The sequence below is a fragment of the Mus caroli genome, chromosome 8, assembly GCF_900094665.2.
Source record: "Mus caroli chromosome 8, CAROLI_EIJ_v1.1, whole genome shotgun sequence".
In the NCBI taxonomy this organism is placed as follows: Eukaryota; Metazoa; Chordata; class Mammalia; order Rodentia; family Muridae; genus Mus; species Mus caroli.
In genome coordinates this window covers 97670453-97690151 of record NC_034577.1, presented here as the reverse complement: position 1 = coordinate 97690151, position 19699 = coordinate 97670453, and the positions used below count along the sequence as shown (strand labels likewise).

General features: G+C 46.6%; 1 protein-coding gene across 3 annotated transcripts in view; it reads right to left on the bottom strand.

Annotated features, from left to right (window-relative positions):
• Positions 1 to 9783: 9783 nt before the first annotated feature.
• Positions 9784 to 19699, bottom strand: part of Cdh3 (cadherin 3) — a 45842-nt gene continuing 35926 nt past the window's right edge. For all 3 annotated transcript variants that reach the window (XM_021170340.2, XM_021170341.2, XM_029480319.1), the window contains 4 exons: positions 17860 to 18069; positions 13134 to 13264; positions 12640 to 12786; positions 9784 to 10724 (listed from right to left, as the gene is read on the bottom strand). In XM_021170340.2, the coding sequence (XP_021025999.1) occupies positions 10515 to 10724; positions 12640 to 12786; positions 13134 to 13264; positions 17860 to 18069 (698 nt within the window). In that variant the 3' untranslated portion in view covers positions 9784 to 10514. The remainder of the gene's footprint in view (positions 10725 to 12639; positions 12787 to 13133; positions 13265 to 17859; positions 18070 to 19699) is intronic.

Sequence of the window (19699 nt, the reverse complement as noted above, 5' to 3'; positions counted from 1 at the left end):
AACCAAGCACAACACAATCCGGGTGTGAGACACGCCTCTCCTAGGCCTATATAAAGCAGCACCAGGGCTGGGCTCAGGGTCTTTTCGCCTCTACAATCAAGCTCTCCCAATAAACNTGTGCAGAAGGATCCTGTTGCAGTGTCGTTCTTGCTGGTCGAGTCGTATGCGCGCAAGAACCTAGAAAATGTAGGTCTCGGGGCTGGAGAGATGGCTCAGAGCACCGCCTGCTCTTCCAAAGGTCCTGAGTTCAAATCCCAGCAACCACATGGTGTCTTACAACCATCCATAATGAGATCTGATGCCCTCTTCTGGTGTGTCTGAAGACAGCTGCAGTGTACTTACATATAATAATAATAATAATAATGTAGGTTGCTTATCATAGAAGAACATGCCTTTAATCCCAGCACTTGGGAGGTAGAGGCAAATGGATCTCTGAGTTTGAGCTAGCCTGGTCTACAGATTGAATTCTAGGATAGCCAGGACTACATATAGAAACCCTGTCTCAGAAAAAGAAATGTTGGCGGCTGGAGAGATGGTTCAGTGGTTAAGAGCACTGACTGCTCTTCTGAAGGTCCTGAGTTCAAATTCCAGCAACCACATGGTAGCTCACAACCATCTGTAATAAGACTTGGCATCCTTCTCTGGAGTGTCTGAAGACAGCTACGGTGTACTTACATATAATAAATAAATAAATCTTTAAAAAAAGAAAGAAAGAAAGAAAAAGAAATGATGCAAAGGAAGGAAAGAGAGAAAGAAAGAAAGGAAGGGAAGAAAGAAAGAAAGTTGCCATTACAGATGACCAAGGTTCAATTCCTAGCACCCCCATGGCAGCTTACAACTGTCTGCAACACCAGTTCCAGGGGATCTGACACCCTCTTCTGACCTTCATGGCGCACATGTATACATGCAGGCAAAACACTCATACTCATAAATAATAAAATTGGGGGGGGGGGAGAAGAAAAAAGTGCCACATAGAACTGCCTCCTGGCCAATCTGATGGAGGTGAGACCTCAGTTAACATTTCCTCTTTCCAGCCGACTCTAGCTTATGTTAAATTAGAAAACAAACAAACAAAATACTAACCAGCACACAGATGTGTTGGCACACATAGGTAATTCCAGCACTTGGGAAGAAGAGGCAGGCAGTCTCTGTGAGTTAAGGCTAGCCTGGTCTATATAGCCAGTTTCAGGTAAATTGTGATAAAAAAAAAAAAGTGGCCATGTGATGATGGTGTTTGCCTTTAATCCCAGCACTGGGATGCAGAGGCAGGTGGATCTCTATGTTCGAGTCCAGCAAAGCCTACATAGTGAGTTCCAGGACAGCCAGGACTACATAGAGAAACGTTGTCTCAAAAACCACACATGCACACACACAGTAATAATAATGATGACAATTAGGTAGTGAACAATTGAAGAAACCCAACATCAACCTCTGGTCCACATCTCCAGCAGACACATGGACACAAACACGTACATACACACATAAAAAAGAAAAGTTCTTTAGATGGTTATCCAAAGATGGCATCCTGAGAAGCTGACACTGGGCTGTGCCTGAGGAGGTAGGGGCTGTCTTGCCACGTAAAAGGCAAATGCAGAGGCCCTGAGAGAAATGAGTTTGATGTGGAGGGAGGGAATCTTAACCACAGTATCCTGTGAGGGTAGGTGTTTCAGCCTTGACCCTCAAGTAAGTCCTATGAGTCAGCACTGTCTTCCAGGAGTGCTGTGGTAGTCAGGATAACTCAGGAGGCCTTTTCTGCCCTGCCCACCCTCCTAGCCTCAGAGCTTGGCTTACTAAGAAGGCAGTGGGGACAGGAATGGCAGGGCCGGGTTTCAGCATTCTTGACCTACCTATCCCCTTTCAGATTCCCACTCCATCCTGCAGCTTGCTGGGGACTGAGAACAGGATAACATTTAAGGAATGATCAGGGCTCCTGGCCCACCATGGATTGGAGAGGGCCTAAGAAAAGATAACAGCAATAATAACAGCAGGTACCTCTTACAGAACCTTAGCCTTGTGTCAGAATAGGCCCTGATACTGAGTGTTCCTCAAATACCATCCCAGAGGGCTCCCTTGGGCTATTTGGGAGAAGTCAGGCTGTAAGACACACACACACACACACACACACAAACACACACCTGCCACTACAAGGTCTGTACTGCTAACCAGGGCTCTACTTTCCAACAGGCTCCCAGTCTGCCCTGGGGCCCTGAGAAAAGAATCTTGCTGCTCCAGTCTGCCAGGTTTGCAGCTGACACAGGCCCAGGCAGGCCCTGGCCTCCCTGTTGGTGACTGTGGATGGTTCAGTGAAAGAATCAGGTTTTGCTGGCTCCAGAGGCGAGCTGAGTCAGGACTTTTCCCAGGGTTTCCAGGGTTGGGCCTGGCCCTTCACTCAGCACCAAGCCCAGACCCAGGGAAAGATGCCCAGCCATTGGGCGCCCTCCATCCCATCCCTTCCTTCACTTGCTTTCACTCCGCTCTTCTGCTCCAGACATTCTGGCCTGCCTACTGAACCCTGCCAGCCCCTTCTGCATATAGCTTTCACTTTCTGTTCCTCTTAGTGAGACACACACTTGTGAGCTCACTCCCTAAGTCTGTGCTCAGACACTTCTCAGCAATGCCTTCTCTGACTAAGAGAACTGAATCCTCACTCCAGCTCCCTTCCTCTTGGCCCTACCTCAGCTCTCTCTTCTCCTTAGTAAGCCCCACACATTTAGCTTTTATGAGACAGTTTCTCATGCAGCCCAGGATAGCCACATACTCTCTATATAGTATATAGGCAAGGCTGGCCTGGAACACCTGATCCTCCTCCTTCCACCACCCAAGCACCAGGATTAGAGGTCTATGCCATTGCACCAAAACTCTACACATTTTAAAACCAGAGTCCCTGACATGTCAGTTTGGATTTTTAGCTGCTTGCTGAATTTCATTTTTTTCATCACCAACAATGGTACCTGGCATAGAACAATTTGGTCAATAAGTAGATATTATGTGGGCTCGAGAGATGGCTCAGAGGTTAAGAGCACTGACGGTTCTTCCAGAGGTCCTGAGTTCAATTCCCAGCAACCACATGGTGGCTCACAACCATCTGTAATGGGATCCAATGCCCTCTTCTGGTGCATCTGAAGACAGCGACAGTATACCCACATACATGAAATTAAAAAAAAAAAAAAGTAGTTATTATGTAAATGAATATAAAGACCCTGGGATAATGCCCACTACACACAAAGGGGCCTCAGAAGAGGCTGGAAGGACTGACATAAGAAATAGATATATCTCAAAAAACCAAAAAAAAAAAGGATATAAGAATAATGGTGCCTTTAATCCCAGCACTTGGAAGGCAGAGGCAGGTGGATTTCTGAGTTCAAGGCCAGCCTGGTCTACAGAGTGAATTCCAGGACAGCCAGGGGCTACACAGAGAAACCCTGTCTCAAAAAACCAAAAAAAAAAAAAAAAAAAAAAAAAAAAAAAAAAAAGAAAGAGAGAACCATGGTCACATGGGCAGCCCTGCCTTCATGCAGGATCTGAGTAACATCTGAAGGATATTTTTGTCCCGTGTGCCTGCACTTTGGCTCCAGCTGTAACCTCTGGCAGGGTAAGGTGTGACCTTGTACATATTGGTCAAGTGTTCTACCTTGGAGTGTAGTCCAGGAGGCACCTCAGTTGGATGCTGTTCTTTAGTAACCACCAACCTTTGTTTGTTTGCTTGTTTGGCTCTTGGTTGGGTTTTGTTTTTTTGAGACAGAGTCTCTCTATGTAGTTCTGGCTGTTCTGGAACTGGCTATGTAGCCCAGGCTGGTCTAGAACTCAGAGAGTTCTGCCTGTCTCTGTCCCCTGGATGTCAGCATTAAGTGCATTTACCAGAGGTTTGAATCTCAGGATAAAAAGGGGTCTTTGGACGGAGATACCTCAGTTGGTAGAACGCTTGCTTGCCACTCATGAAGGATTGCGTTCAATTACACACTTCATAAACTAGGCGTGGTGGTATATTCCTGTTAGGTTAGCATTTGGGAGGCAGAAGCAGGAGAACAGAAGGGGGAAGCTACATAGAGAGTTCAGATTGGAACAGCCTGGGACACCTGAGACACTGGGCTCAAAGAAAACATAAAGGCCCATCCTTGCCACTCTGTCTCTCCAGGTGTCTTCCTGTGTAGATCAGGCTGATCTGGAACCTCTCAGTTCCTTTCAGTCTTCCTCTACAGGGCTGAGATTACAGGTATGCACCCTGGGGTGCCACCACACCCAGCCCAGCACTTCTCCTAACTCTCTCCATTTCCTTTTCTTGACTTTGTTTTAAACTTACTCATTTTTTTATTGTACGTGTACAGATGTTTTGCCAGCATGTCTGTTTGTGCACTGTGTGCACACCGGGTGCCCATGTAAGTCAGAAGAGAGCTTTGAATCCCTTGGAACTGGAGTTACGTTTGTGAGTCACCATGCTGGGAATTGAATTTGGGGCCTCTTGCAAGAGCAATACGTGCTCTTAACCACTGAGCCGTCGCTTTGGCTCTCAATTTCCTTTTTAAAAGGAAAACATAAAAAGCTCGTTGAGAGACCAAACCATAAGCAGCTCTTTGGTGGTCGTGGCTCATCAAGCAGCGTCCACATCATCAGAGAGCTTTTTCCGTCCACTGATTCAACAAGTATTTACCGAGCCTGTGTTCTGTGCAGGCGGAGCTGTCTTCGCAGGCAGACTTCCATGTAAGGTATGCCACAGCCAGTGGCCCTGTGGCATGTGCCCTCCCTTTCTGTGGCCCCACCCTGCCAAGCCAGGCTGCAAAGGCCAGCCCCAGCTGTGGTTTGGGAGAATGGTGCCCTCTGCTGGGAGGGAAGGGGACGTTCCGTTCCTTTGGGCAGTCTTCCCATGGAAGCTCACCTTCCACGGAGGATCCGTGTATGCGGATGTGTGTGGGATGTCGTCACTCCCATCAACCTCCTACATCAGTAGGGCCAATGGTCATCTCAAACAGCCCTCCCGTGCTAGCCACCCTTCAGAGAGCGGAAGCAGTTTGCCCAAGGGCTCATTCAGAAGGGCAGGATCTGAATTTGGTCTCTGACCAGCAGTGGCAGTTTACACCTTTAATCCTGCACTGGGGAGGCAGAGGCAAGTAGATGTCTAGGAGTTTGAGGCCAACCTAGTCTACAGAGTGAGCTCTAATACAGCCAGGGCTACACAGAGAATCCCCGTCTCAAATAAAACAAAGCAAAAAGAAAGCTCAAGGTGGGAAGGAAGGCTCTGCCTTCCTTGTGAGCAGGTGATCCACGGAGTTCCCCAGTGGGTCAAACTAGACACATACAGGATGGAACGCTGGTGAGGGGGCTGCACCAACTGTCAGTGGTGGCCTGTCACCTAGCTGGCCTCTCAGACAGTCCCTGCCCTGACTGGACATCTGGCCATACTCTTAAACCCCTTCTCAGGCCACACAATGACTGGGCATGCAGAGGTTACCTACACCCTAATGGAGGGGGAAACCCCAGGAATGACTGCTTAGGTCAGCCACAAAGTCAAAAGGCCTGCTACCAGGATGGATGACCTCACTTGGGGTGAGGGGTGTTTGTAAGGAGAGTGGGAGGAGGGGGCTGAGGAGATAGGACTCAGGGAATCCAGAGATCTTTCTCAAAAGAAAGCTCAAGGGGGCTGGGTGTGGGTTTATTTTGCTATTGTTTTGAAACAGTTTTACCAGGAAGCTGGAGGCTGGCTTTGAACTCTCACTTTGGGATCTTTGGTTCAGGCATCCTTAGAGAGTCTCTTTTTCTTTTCTTTTGGGCTTTTTAGAAGCCTGGGGACAGATTTGAGAAGATCTGACAGGTATTCTCAGCATCAACTAGCCATTCCAGGTTGGGCCTTCCACTCCAGAGAGCCCTGATCTCAATCAGAACTGTATCAGCAGACCTGGAGGCAGCTTTGAAGCCTCTACAAAGCAGATGCCCTGGACCGTTTGAAGTTGTTAGAAACAAAACAAGCCCTTAGGACTTATGTTCACAGATGGTGGTGGGGGCAGAGCAATACCAGATTTGGATTGATGGAGACAATGGAGGGGCTCCCACACTATTGTGCAAACATGACACAAAACATGATTGCAACACACTGGGTAAACGTTGGAGGACACACACAGCTGATAAACTACAAAAAGATCAGCCAGATACCCAGGCAGTCCTTGTCAGCATGGCATCCTATTAGTTGTGTATGTGTGTGCAAGCGGGTGCAGTTATCACTCACCAGGTATACTTAGAGATAGTGACTTACACTCTGAAAATATTTTTTTTCTTTTTCTTTCTTTTTTTTTTTAAAGCAAATAAAACCAAACCAAACCACCACCACCACCAACAACAACAACAAAAAAAACAAACTGCGGGGCTGGAGAGACGGCTCAGCAGTTAAGAGCACTACCTGTACTTCCAGAGGTCCTGAGTTCAATTCCCAGCAACCACAAGTAATGGGATCTGATGCCCTCTTCTGGTGTGTCTGAAGACAGCTATCTATAGTGTACTCATACATGAAATAAATAAATCTTTAAAAAAATAAAACCATCCTTTTTTTTTGTAAAGTTTGTATGTTCATGTGTGTGTGGGTCTGGGAACAAATTTAGGACGTCAGTTCTCTGAGTTCCAGATCAGCAAGCACCTTCATCTGCTGAGCCATCTCACCAGCCCCTGGTGTCTTGCTCTGGAACCTACTGACCACAGATCCAAAGTCTCACCTTGCGGCCGGGAAGCATATTCACAGCGGGAGAACGGTCAGTATGGCACACACCCTGACCACCTAGGCCAGGCCTGTCCTTCCCAGACTCTCAGGCCAGTGACTGTCTCCCCATTGTCAAAGTTGCCTAGATTCATTCACAGAGGCCAGGCTTGGCTGTGAAAAGCCATTTCTCCCCTGGCACCCTCCACGAACCCCAGGAGGGAAGCCCAGTGAACAGTGGCTGTTTGGTTTTGTGCAGCTGCAGGTAGGATTTCCCTGCTTCATTCAGCCTCCAAGAGGGGAGTCAAAGATAAGGGGCAGCAGGTGCGACTGGCTAGGACATCCGATCCTCCTCCTGCTTATCAACAAGAACAGCAGGGGGACCAGAGGCTCAAAAGAAAAAGCAGGAACAGCCTTGGTCTGAGGTACAAAGAGATCAAGAATAGGTGAGAAACCCACGTAATTCCCTTGAATATTTTTATTATATTATTAGTTATGTGCATATGCATGGGTATGTAGGCCACTAGCACACACGTGGAGTTCCTAGGACAACCTGGGAGTTATCTACCACGTGGGTCCCAGTGGGCACACTCAGGCTGTCAGCTCTGGTGGCAGGCACCTTCAACTGCTGAGCCATCTCACTTGGCCCCAAAGTCCCCTTTAGATTTCATTAGGTGACATTAGTTGTCCTGATATCAAACCTAAGCATACCACCCAATCACCTGGGGTCTGTCTGTAACTCAACCGCAGGCTCCACCCCCAGCGTTCTACTCATCAGGTGACAGCTGAGGCTTCTAGGTCCAGGATGGATTAGAAGTACAGCTGCTTTAAAGATTTAACCACTCCTGGAGCTGGAGAAGAGAGCCCAGCAGTTTAAGCGCAGTTGATATTCCTACAGAAGACCTGGGGTTTAGTCCCCAGTGATCGGACAATACAGAGAGGTTTCTCCACGTGGAAGCTATCTTAGGTTTGACTAGAATTTGAGCTCCTTGTTGGAGACTCCCATGAAAAATCAACCAACTCCACTCAAAGAACCCAAGGGTCAAGATACCCCAGCTAATTTATCTTGGTTTCTGTTAAACTACTTGCTTGTGCAAAACCTCCTGTTTTGTTGGCTAACTGCTTATCTTAGCTTCTGTTACAACTACCTGCTTGCTCAAAAGCATCCCTTCCCCTCCTCCTTGTTTGCTCAAAAGTGTCCTCTGCAGCGACCAAGCAAGAGACCAGATATGTTTTTTTTGCTTCAAAGCCCCTTGTTCTAAGACTTCAGGGCTACACTGGTAGTCCTGGTCAGCTGGAAAAAAAGAATTTCAGTTGTTTACAGACTGTGTCTGCGTGGCCTTCCCCATAATACCACCACAGTCTGTTAACTCCAGTTCCTGAGGAGCTGATAGCCTTTTGTGGCCCCTCTGGTATGTACACAGTGTACATACATACATGCAAGCAAGACATTCGTATGCATAAAAATAAACCATAGAAAAGAATTCCGGGCTGGTGAGATGGCTCAGTGGGTAAGAGCACCCAACTGCTCTTCCGAAGGTCCAGAGTTCAAATCCCAGCAACCACATGGTGGCTCACAACCATCCGTAATGAGATCTGGCGCCCTCTTCTGGAGTGTCTGAAGACAGCTACAGTGTACTTATATATAATCAATAAATAAATCTTAAAAAAAAAAAAAAGAAAAGAATTCCCCACTCTTAGTCAAGTGTGAGGTCTCACACCTGTAAATCCAGCATTAGGAAGCTAGGGAAAGACAATCTTGAGTTTGAAGCCAGTGGGTTAGAGAGATACTCTCCCCAAAAAGAAACAAAACAAACAAATGTCACGGTCAGGGGAAGAAACACCCATTGTAACCCCAGTGATTTCTTTAGCCCCATTCACTCTTCTCACTCACTGAAAAGGACATCTATGTCTATGGCCATACTTAAAATACTCTGAATTTTCTGAAAAGAACAATTTTGTGGGCCTGGAGAGAGATGGCTAAATGGTAAAGAATGCTGACTTCTCTTCAGGACTTCTCTTCTCGCTTCTGGGTTCAGTTTCCAGCACCCAAAGGGTAACTGTAACACTCTCTAACCCCAGGTCCGGGGGGATCCAACACTTTCTTCTATTGTCTGCTTGGGCAAAAGGAGCACCAGGTATTCATGTGGTACAGAGACGTCCATGCAGGGAAAACACCCACGTACATAAAACAATAGATAATTGTTAACAAAAGAATAATTTTGGGCTTCACTTCAAAGACATCATTCTGTCTTAGGCTCTCTTGCCCGGGCACGGTCAGGAACGTTCTAATTTAATATAACCAACTCAATGAAGTGAATTCTCTAATTTTTTGTTTTACATATCACTTAAAACAACGCAAAACAAAACAAAACAAAAACCAAACAAACAAAAAACCCCAAAACCAAAACAAAGCAAAAGCAAAAACAAACAAACCAAAAAACCCAACCCTCACAAAGAAGTCACTGTCACTCTGTAATGTAGGAAAATCTCCTCAGAGGAAGGATGTGAGGCCAAGTTAAAGACGTCATCAAAGCTAAGTGCTGCTGGCTTTCTAAGTTCCGAGTGATCGGTAGCCCTTATCACGTGGCAGGTTATCAATACTCAACCAGAAAACCTGTTTGTTTGAGACATGGTCTCACTACAAAGCTCTGGCTGACCTGGAAAGTATTTCTGTTCTCTGAGACAGAGTCGTGATAGGTAACCCAGGCTGACCTCCAAAGTGAGCTCTCCTGCCTCTGTGGAGTGCTAGGATTACAGATCCATCACCCATGAGCCTTCCCCAAACCCCATCCCCTGACGCCCAAGACTCGGAGCTCCTGATTTCACCTCCCAAGTCCTGTAACTACGGGCTTGGAGCAATCAATTCCAGGGAAGGACGTTAACTGTGGTGCTCTCAAAGCTCTGAAGCTGCCGGGGGTGGGGGGTGGGGGATGGGTGGGGTGGGGGTGAGGTGTGTGTGTGGGGGAAGGTCTGTATCCCACCTCCAGCCAGTCATGCCATCATTTCCTCCTTTGTGGCCTGAGATCAGCTTGAATCCTGAGCCACAAGGGGGAAGTTGGGGGGAAGCGAGGGCGTTTTCAAATCTTGTAAAAAAATCTAAAACCCACCAAGCCAAACACTTCCGAGAACTAGGTTAAGTCTTTTTAAATCCACTCCCCTAGCACCTCTGGCAAAAAAAGTTCATTTTAATAAAAAAATTCTAGTACATTTACACGATTGTCATCACTCTCCATCTACAGCACATAACAGGGAAAATAAAAAAATACGAGACAACTTAGATATACTCAGTATTTAAAAAAAAAAAAAAAAAAGGCAGTGACCCCTCCCCAATGTGAGGCCTCAAGAAATGTCAGAGAAATGTACCAGGGCCAGCGCCCTGTAGGCTTCTCTTCTGGAGGGCCTGAGGGGACACTGATGTCCGCACCCTGCCCCACCCACCCCAGCCTCTTTTTGAAAACTGCATTAAAGAAAAACAGGGACTTAGTTAGGGGCCTCTTTCTAAAGAGAGGGAGCCATTCCAAGTGGGGAAAGTCACCGAGGGCATCGGAGCAAGTTCAAGCCCTGAGAGGGCAGAGCTGAGTGCTGTGTGGCAGGCGGGAGACCTTTAGACATTCCACTCTGAGAGGGGCTCAGCCATGGCTGAGGTGGGGATCAATGTTGACGTCCTTCCATCGGAAAGGCTCACAGTCCAGCCTTCTGGTCAGATGCAGCGTGCCACGCAGGCCACTTCCGGGCGAACTTCAGAGTCCTGGCTGGAGCGGCAGCCAGGCTCCCTTGAGATGCTGCTGTGACCCGTCTGTAGTTCTTGCCTGGACAGCTTGGCAGGGACAGCCTAGTCATCCTCACCGCCACCATACATGTCCGCCAGTTTCTTGAATCGACTTCCCCACTCGTTAAGGTAGTTGTAGTCCTGATCCTGGTCGGAGGCGGAGGTGGTGAGGGAGCTCAGGGAGGCGGCGTCAGAGCCGCTGCCCTCGTAGTCAAACACCAGCAGGGAGTCGTAGGGCGGGGCAGTAGGATCAGTGTTGGCAGCCTTCAGGTTCTAGGGAAGCAGAGAGCAGCGTCAGCACTGATTGGATGAAGACCCTTGCCAGCTACCTGGGTTTTGACAAATCAGTACACCTGCCGAGCCTCTATACCCACCCCCACCTCCATATGGACCCACCCCCTACCTCCACATTGACATTTTTCTCCCTAGACACATAAACGTAATTATTTTAAAAATTCTTTTGTTTTTGTTTTTTAAAGATTTATTTATTGTATAATGAGTACACTGACACTGTTTTCAGACACACCAGAAGAGGGCATTAGATCCAATTACAGATGGTTATGAACCACCATGTGGTTGCTGGGAATTGAACTCAGGACCTCTGGATGAGAAGTCAGTGCTCTTAACTGCTGAGCCACCTCTCCAGACCTTTGTGGGTTTTTTGTTTGTTTGTTTGTTTGTTTGAGACAGGGTCTCCTTATGTAGTCCTGGCTGTTCTGGAACTTAACTCTGTGGGCCAGGCCGGTGCTGAACTCACAGAGATCTGCCTGCTTCTGCCTACTAAATTCTGGGACTAAAGGCATGCACTACTACACTGAACTTAAAAAAAAAACAAAACAATAAATAATAATCACTATTATCATTATTATTATTATTATTATTATTATTATTATTATTATGTGGAGGGGCTTGAGACAGGGTTTCTCCATATAGCCTTGGCTGTCCTGGAATTCACTCTGTAGACCAGGCTAACTCAGAGGGATCCATCCATCTGCCTCTGCCTTCTGAGTTCTGGAATTAAAGGTGTATGCCGCCAAACCAGGCCTAAAAATTACTTTTTTTTTTTTTTTTTTAAAGATTTATTTATTTATTATATGTAAGTACACTGTAGCTGTCTTCAGACACACCAGAAGAGGGCATCAGATCTCATTTTACGGATGGTTGTGAGCCACCATATGGTTGCTGGGATTTGAACTCTGGACCATTCGGAAGAGCAGTCGGGTGCTCTTACCCACTGAGCCATCTCACCAGCCCCTACTTTTATTTTTAAAAGCTTTATTTATTTTATGTGCACTGGTGTTTTGTCTGCATGTATGTCTACGCACCATGTGTATGGAGTGCCGGCGGAGGCCAGAAGAGGGGACTGGACACCCCTAGAACTGAACTGGATTACAGAGAGCTGTGGATCTCCGTATGGGTTTTCAGACTCAAACCCCAGTCCTCTAGAAGAGCAGCAAATACTCTTAATGCATGTGTACCACGACAGATATGGGGGATGGACACTAAATACATAAATAAAACATAAAAACAAAGTAAAAAGCCAAGAGGCCAGGAATGGGATCATAAGGCTTTAACTGCACTACTTGGAAGGCAGAGGCAGGAGAGTCTCTGTGAGTTTGAGGTCAGCCTGACCCTCACAGAGAGCCCTGCTCCGGAACATCCAAGGCTACACAGAGAAACCCTGTCTCAAATCAACCAACCAACCAACCAACCAACCAACCAACCAACCAACCAACCAACCAACTAAGCCAGCCGAGGCTGGAGCAATGGCTCAGCAGCTAAGAGCACTGGCTGCTCTTCCACAGGACAGGGTTTCAGGCACCAGCACCCACTTGGGGGCTCATGACTGTCTCTAACTCCAGTCCCAGGAACTCTGAGGGCACTGTACACATGTTGTTTACAAACATGGATGTAGGCAAAACACAGAGAGAGAGAGAGAGAGAGAGAGAATCTTAAACACCAAAACCCCCAGATAAAACCTAAGTTGCCTGACTGACTCCAGAGTATTTTGCTAGTAACTCAGTGTTTAAATTTCGGAGTTTATGGAGGAGGAAAGAGAAACCCACAGATACTCAAGTGTGCAGAGATCACGTAGTTGGAGGGCAGAGCCGGGACTAGAACTCAGTCTATGCAGAAAGCCCGTGTTTGTTCTCTCATGCTTGTGTTTGGTAAACCTGCCATGCCTTACCTCAATGATGAAGTTCCCAATTTCATCTGGGTTGGCGGGCCGGGGTCGGTACATGGGGGTGGGGATGAAGGTTGGCACTACGTCGTTTCGGAGAACCACCTCAGGCCTGGCCTCCAGTCCCCGGTGGAGTTGGGTGATGTCATAGTCCTTTATGAGAACAAATGGGACCACTGGGTTGAAAATGTGCCCCGTTCTCCATCAGTCACATCTCAACCCTCTGATGCTTAGCAGGAGGCCAGAGATCCCAGAAATCCCTCATTTCTACTGTCCCCTCTTCTTTCAAATTAAGGACAGACTTGAGAGCCACTTAGCTGGGACAAAGAGCTAAGACACTAGATACCTTCCCAGGAGAGGGAGCTGGTGGCCAGTCCTGCATGAGGACTGATGGGCCTGCCAGGGCTGGTCAACATAACAGAGGTTGACAGGTGACCCAACCATTGCCATCATGGGCCATGGGGGTACCATATCTACATTCCAACCCCTTTGTGACTCACCTGGTCCTCTTCACCACCACCCTCTTCTCCATAATAGAAGACATTGTCACGCGTGTCATCCTCTGGGAGCAGAAGGGGCTCTTTGACCTTCCTCTTCTTCCTCACCAACAAGAGGAGTGCCAGTAGAAGGGCTGAAATGAGTGGAGAAATGTAAGCACTCCCCCAACCATGAGGCCAGTCAGGCCCCCAGGGCACAGGGCATTCATTTATTTATTTATGGATTTTTCAGAGAGGGTCTTATGTACCCAGATTCAGCTTACTATCTGGCTGAGGCTAGTCTTGAACTTCTGACCCTCTGTTTGATGGCTATTTCTGGTTGTTAATTTGAATACATCTGGAATTAACTAAAACCCAAGCAGCTGGGTACTCTTGTGAGGGATTCTGTCTTAATTAAATCACTCGAAGTGGGAAGACCTACTTTTTTAAAAAAAGATTTTCTACACACACACACACACACACACACACACACACACACACACACACACACACTGTCACTGTCACTGTCTTCAGACACACCAGAAGAGGGTATCAGATCCCATTACAGAGGCTTGGGAGCCACCATGTGGTTGCTGGAATTGAACTGAGACCTCTTAACCGCTGAGCCATCCCAGGGAAGACCCACTTTTAATCCAGATCTTTTGAGGTGGGGGATCCACCTTTAATCTGGGCCACACCGTCTGCTGGCAGCCTATATAGGGACATGGGAGAAGGAAACTTGCTCTCTTTGCCTGCTCTCTCTCTTTCTGGCTGGCAAGTTCATTCCTTCTCTGGTATTAGTGCCTACCTCTTTGGGATTCTGGTGTATATTGAAGACCAGCTGAGCTATCCAGGTTCATGGACTGAAAAACAAGTAAATTCTTGACCCTTCCATTGGTAGACAGTCTCTGGTTAGACTAGCTGGACCACAGCCTGTAAGCCATTCTAATAAACCCTGTATGTAGGTGTATATGTACATATGTCCTCAAATGCTAGGATCACAGGAACACACTACCATATCCCGCTCCACTTAGATTTAGAGCCCCCCAGTCTCTGTCTTTTATACAAGGTCATAGCTTTACCTTTAGGTCTCTGCTTAATGTCTCCTTTTGGAAGCAGCATAACTCCAATCCCACCTAAAATCCTGTAACACTTACTACATCAGACTTCCCACGCTGATGGTATAAAGGGGATGGATGCCCCCACTAGTCACTGTTACCTTCCGTGAGACTCTTAGTCATCTGATGTCCTCTAAGTTAGCTACGGACTTAAAGGTAAAATATTTAATGTTGATACACTGTAGTGTAACTGATCTAGCTGCAAATGCTAAGTTGGAATTTTTAAGGGAAGGACTGTCTTCCAGTTACACAGTTGGAAAGACTGGCAAAGCACGTGCCTGGGAAGAACTGGCCAGCTAAGGCCATGCTGTTCTCCCCAGCTGTCATGGGTACCCTCTCACATTCCCCACTGTGGCAGTTACTGTTTGGGGTGGTTATTGTTGTTGTTAAGTATTATTATTGGAGGTGGTGGTGACTGACAGAACCACTGTCTAGATAAGACAAGCTTTTTTTTGGAAGGTCATGGCTTCTCAGGATGCACACAGAGCTATGGATCAGATGTGATTTTTCATCTCTTTTCCTCCGCAGTCTAGGGATCTGGGGGGAGACGAAAGGGAAGCTGGATTTCTCGCAAGCCCAAGGCTTATATGTCTCTGTCAACTCACTTCTCCATTTGGCCTGGCTTGGCATATTTCTTCCCTCAACAAACTGGCAAAAAAAAAAAAAAACAAAAACAAAAACAAAAAAACCCCCAAACTGTATTTCCTTATCCTCTTTGCCACAAGTCCCCATCATAGCTCAAACTTATTCCCCTTTTATTTATTTTCCTTTTTTTTTTTTAGGTAGGGTGTTATAGTGTCCAATAGCCTTGGACTCATGATGTAACCAAAGATGAACTGAACTTACTCTCCTGCCTGCTTCCCAAGGCCTGGGATTGCAAGTATTTGCCACCATGCCCAGTTTAGGGAGTTTTATTTATTTGTTTGTTTGTTTTTTAACACAGGGTTTCTGCTTGTCCTGGAACTCTCTCTGTAGATCAAGTTGACTTTGAACTTAGATATCTACCTGCCCCTGCCTCCCGAGTACTGTGACTAAAGGCACAAGCCACCACCATCCAGCATTTGTCAGGATATCTTATTGCAGTGACAGGAAATAAAACCAAACAACTAGCAAACACATCCAACAGTGTAACAGACCAAAAAGCAGCACCAGGGACTCTGATGGAGTTTGTAACCAGAAACAAAGTCCTTACCTAGCTCACGGGAAGGAACATCAGGGCACTGACTGATCAGTGCTGGGAGCCTGGGCACTGAGATGCAGGAGGCCTCGGGGGCCAGCTCCAAAATCCTGTTTTTCTACTCACTCGGCCCCAAATGAACTCTTACTCCTATCTCGGTATGGCCACCTACCATCCTCTCACCTGTAACCTATGGCAACCGTCTCCAACAGTCCCTTGCCTCCACCCTAGCCCTGCATGGGCTTTTCAGTAGGAATATCATAAAATCTTACAGCACTCCAATGTTACAGATCTTCTAGAGACTTCCAAGGGAACCCAGAGTTTTTCCAGCAGTCTATAAGAGCCATGACAAGCCCATGCACCCACCAACCCTCTGACGTCATTTCTCACTTTCCCCAGCATAGCCGCTGCAGTCTCCATCACTGAGCACAGTCCTATCCCAGGGCATGTGTTGCTCTGCAGATGTGCATGGCTGCTTCTCTTCCCTGGTCCGAGGCTTCATTTCCTTAATACCTCCTTCACGGAGGCCTGTTCATCCTAGTTAAAACTGCAGACTTCCTACCCTATCTCTTTTTGGGCTTTCTTTCTCGGGCAGCACTCACCTGACTGCTAACCTCCTTGCTATCAGCTCTCTGTGCCGCTGAGGCCATTCTCCCAGGGCAGCTGGTGCCTGTTCTGTTCTGTGCTGTGCCCTTGGTCCCTTCTCCTCACCTCCTGGTGCCTACGCTGACTGCGGAACAGTGTGCTGAGTAGTTAGGGCTCATCCCTGTCCCACACCTACAGCTGGCTGCTATGAGCATGTGAAGTAAAAGCCAAAAACAAGACAAGGCACCCAAGATAGATTCTATCTTTCCAGCAAAAAAATCTGGGGCTTGTATGGGTATGCGTGTGTTTTCTGAGACAAGGTTTCACTTTGTAGTCTGGACAGACATGAAATTTGTGATTCTCCTGCCTTATTCTCCCTAGTGGTGGGAATTCAGGTATATGCCACCATATCCAGCTCAAATTATTATTATTACTATTATTATTATTATTACTATTATTGTTGTTGTTATTATTATTATTTTGGTGGCAGGATCTCGCTATGTAGTCCAAGCTGGCCTTACACTCATGGCGACACTCTTGTTTCTTGCTCCCTGACTGCTGGGATTACAGATGTGTACTATCACATCCAGCTTAAGAAATATTTATTTATTGTTATTATTTTATTATTTTTAGATTTCTTTTTTAGTCAGGGTTTCTCTATGTCACAGCCCTGTCTGTCTTAGAACTCTCACTTTGGGGACCAGGCTGGCCTCAAACTCAAAGCTTGTCCTGCCTCTGCCTCCGGAGTGCAGAGATTAAAGGCATGGGCCACCAGAGCCAGCTATTTATTTATTTATTTATTTAACTAATTCATTGTTAAGTTAGCCCACAGAGTAAGGGGTATCATCACTTCGCCTTCATACACGTGCCATTGTACTACTTTGCTCTCCTTTGTTCCGGGCCCCGCTGTCCACTTACGTTGGCCTCTCTTCCCCCACACAGCGCCCCTTTTGTTAGGACATGAAATTTATTACCGCTTTTCTACTTCCTCCCCTTGTAGCTGCACTCTCCTTTCATGACCCACAAACACGTGTAAACACACACAGACATGCACGTACATAAATGTATTTACATAGAGGACCCTAAGTCTGGGAACCACATGTGAGAGAAAGCCTGTGGTAACGGCTCTCTGGCTTACTTCACTTAGCATAACGATTTCCAGTTGCACCCACTTTCCTGCGAATGCCATGAAAGAAATTTGTTTTTAACTAAACACTTCTGCTTACTGGTCTAGTGATTCTTACCACACGGTGTCGTGTCTTAAAAGCCTTTGAGGGTTTGTTAAAACACATTCCTAAGTTTCTGGATCACCGGGTCTACAGGACTGCAGGACTGCAGACCCGGAAAACTGCCTGTTCTTTAAAAAGCAGGTGTATACTGCAAGGGACAGCCCGCTGGAGTAGCAAGAGGCTGCCTGAAATGAGGAGTCTCCCTTTCTAACAAATCCCTGGACCGCCCAGAACTACCACTGCCTGGCATAAACTAGAAGTTCTAGAAACATCTACTGACTGAATGACAATCTTAGAATTTAGAGTTTAAGAAACAAAAAACGGATGAGTTTGGGGAGGAGACCAATAGCTCAGTAGTTAAGAGCACTGGCTGCTCACGCAGAGGACCAGGTTCGATTCCCAGCCTCCACATGGCAGCTCAGAGCCATCTGTAACTCCAGTTCCAGGTGATCTGACCCCGTTATGGCTTGCACAGGCACACACCCAGTGCACATACACATAGACAGGCAAAACTCTCAGATCCATAAAACTAAAGAAGAGAAAGAAACGGATGAACAATAGTGGACGACGCCCTCTTAGAGTTCTGAGAAGAGTCAGGGCTCTCATCTACCCAGGTGCACACGGAGGTGTGTGGTACTCACTCAGCAGTGCCAGGACAGCACCCAGGAGGGGGAGGATGAGACCACCCTTCCAGGGTCTGGGGCAGTCATTGAACACTTGGCCATGGCAGTCACACACAGTGGCCCTGATCATGGTTAGCTGTTCCCTGTTGCCATGGTCAGACAAAGAAAGATGCAAGTCATACGTGTCTTGTTTCAGGAACTTCTTCAGGGACAAGGCCACGGTGTCTCCTGGAGAGACACACACATTTATTAGCCTAGGGGTGTCATTCGGGTTGAACACCAAATACAAGACTGCAAAACTTTGAGCCAACACAGCCTCAGCATCCAAGGAACAGAAGGCAGGTTTAGTCTAAGTGTAGCGTTGTGACAGAGTACCTGCTCAGCATCCATGAGGCCCTGGGTTCAAGCCCCCAAACAGACAAGCAAAACAAACAGAGGATCTCTAGAACCCTGGCACAGCAAAACTTTGCTGCTGTGAGGATTATTCGGTTACTAAAATTAATTCATTTTTCAGTATCTTTTTTTTTTTTCAAAAATGTCACCTATTGTTTTTGTTGCTGGTGTGTGTATATGTACATGCATGTGTGTGTGTGATGCACATGTGAGGATCAGGAGACAAGTCTTTTGGGAATCAGTTTTCTCCTCCACCTCTGGGTTCTGGGAGTCGAACTTAACGATCCATTAAGCTGGGCTGCACTTATATCTACAGAGAAATCTTGCTAGCCCACAAAAATTATTTCACCCCCCTCAAATGTGTATGGTTATTTTTCCCTACATGTATGGGTATTTTGCCTACATGTATGTTTGTATGTCTGTGCACCATATGTCTGACTGGTGTTCTTGGACGCCAGAAGAATGTGGTGTAAGAGCACCTGGAACTGTGGTTACAGACGGTTGTGAGATGTCATGTGACTGCTGGAAACTGAACCCAGTGCTCTTAACCACTGCGCTATCTCTCCAGCCCCAGTTCATTTTTTTGTTTTTTTTCGAGATAGGGTTTCTCTTTGTAGCCCTGGCTGTCCTGAAACTCACTCTGTAGACTAGGCTGGCCTCGAACTCAGAAATCTACCTGCCCTGCCTCCCAAGTGCTGAGATTAAAGGCGAGCACCACTATTGCCCAGCTCCCAGTTCATTATTTTTAAATTAATTAATTCATCTTTTACAAGATAGAGTTCTACTCTGTAGTTTGGGTTGGTTTCAAACTCATGGCAATTCATTTCCCTCCGTCTTCTGAGTGCCGGGATCACAGGTTTGAGCTATCGAGCTTGGGTGTTACTTTAAAAAAAAACAAACAAACAAGAAAGTGATGATAGTAAACTGTGGGGCTCTGGAAGTCGTGAAATATTGGACCAATATTCTTGGCATCATCAGCTGCTAGACTATTCTTTGCCTCAAAAGAATACATTATAAGTGTGGCAGTGGTGGCACACACCTTTATTCCTAGTACTAGGAAGGCAGAGGCACGTGGATCTCTGAGTTCTAGGTCAGCCTGATCTCCAGAGTGAGTTTCAGGACAGCCAGGGCTATACAGAGAAATCCTGTCTTGAAAAACCAAAAAAAGAAAAAAAAGAAAAAGAAAAGTACATTATTCTTTAACTTCATTGCTTATCTTTAAACAAATATTTATTTTATGGTATGTGTATGTTGCTTGCATGTTGTATGTGCACAATGGGTGTGCCTGGTGCCCCATGGATGTCAAAAAAGATGTCAGATCCGTTGGCACCGGAGTTACAGATGGTTGTGAGCTACCATGTGGGTGGCAGGAATCAAACCTGGCTCCTCTCTAAGAGCAACATGTGTTTTTATTTTTATTTTTTTATTTTATTTTTTTTTTGGTTTTTCGAGACAGGGTTTCTCT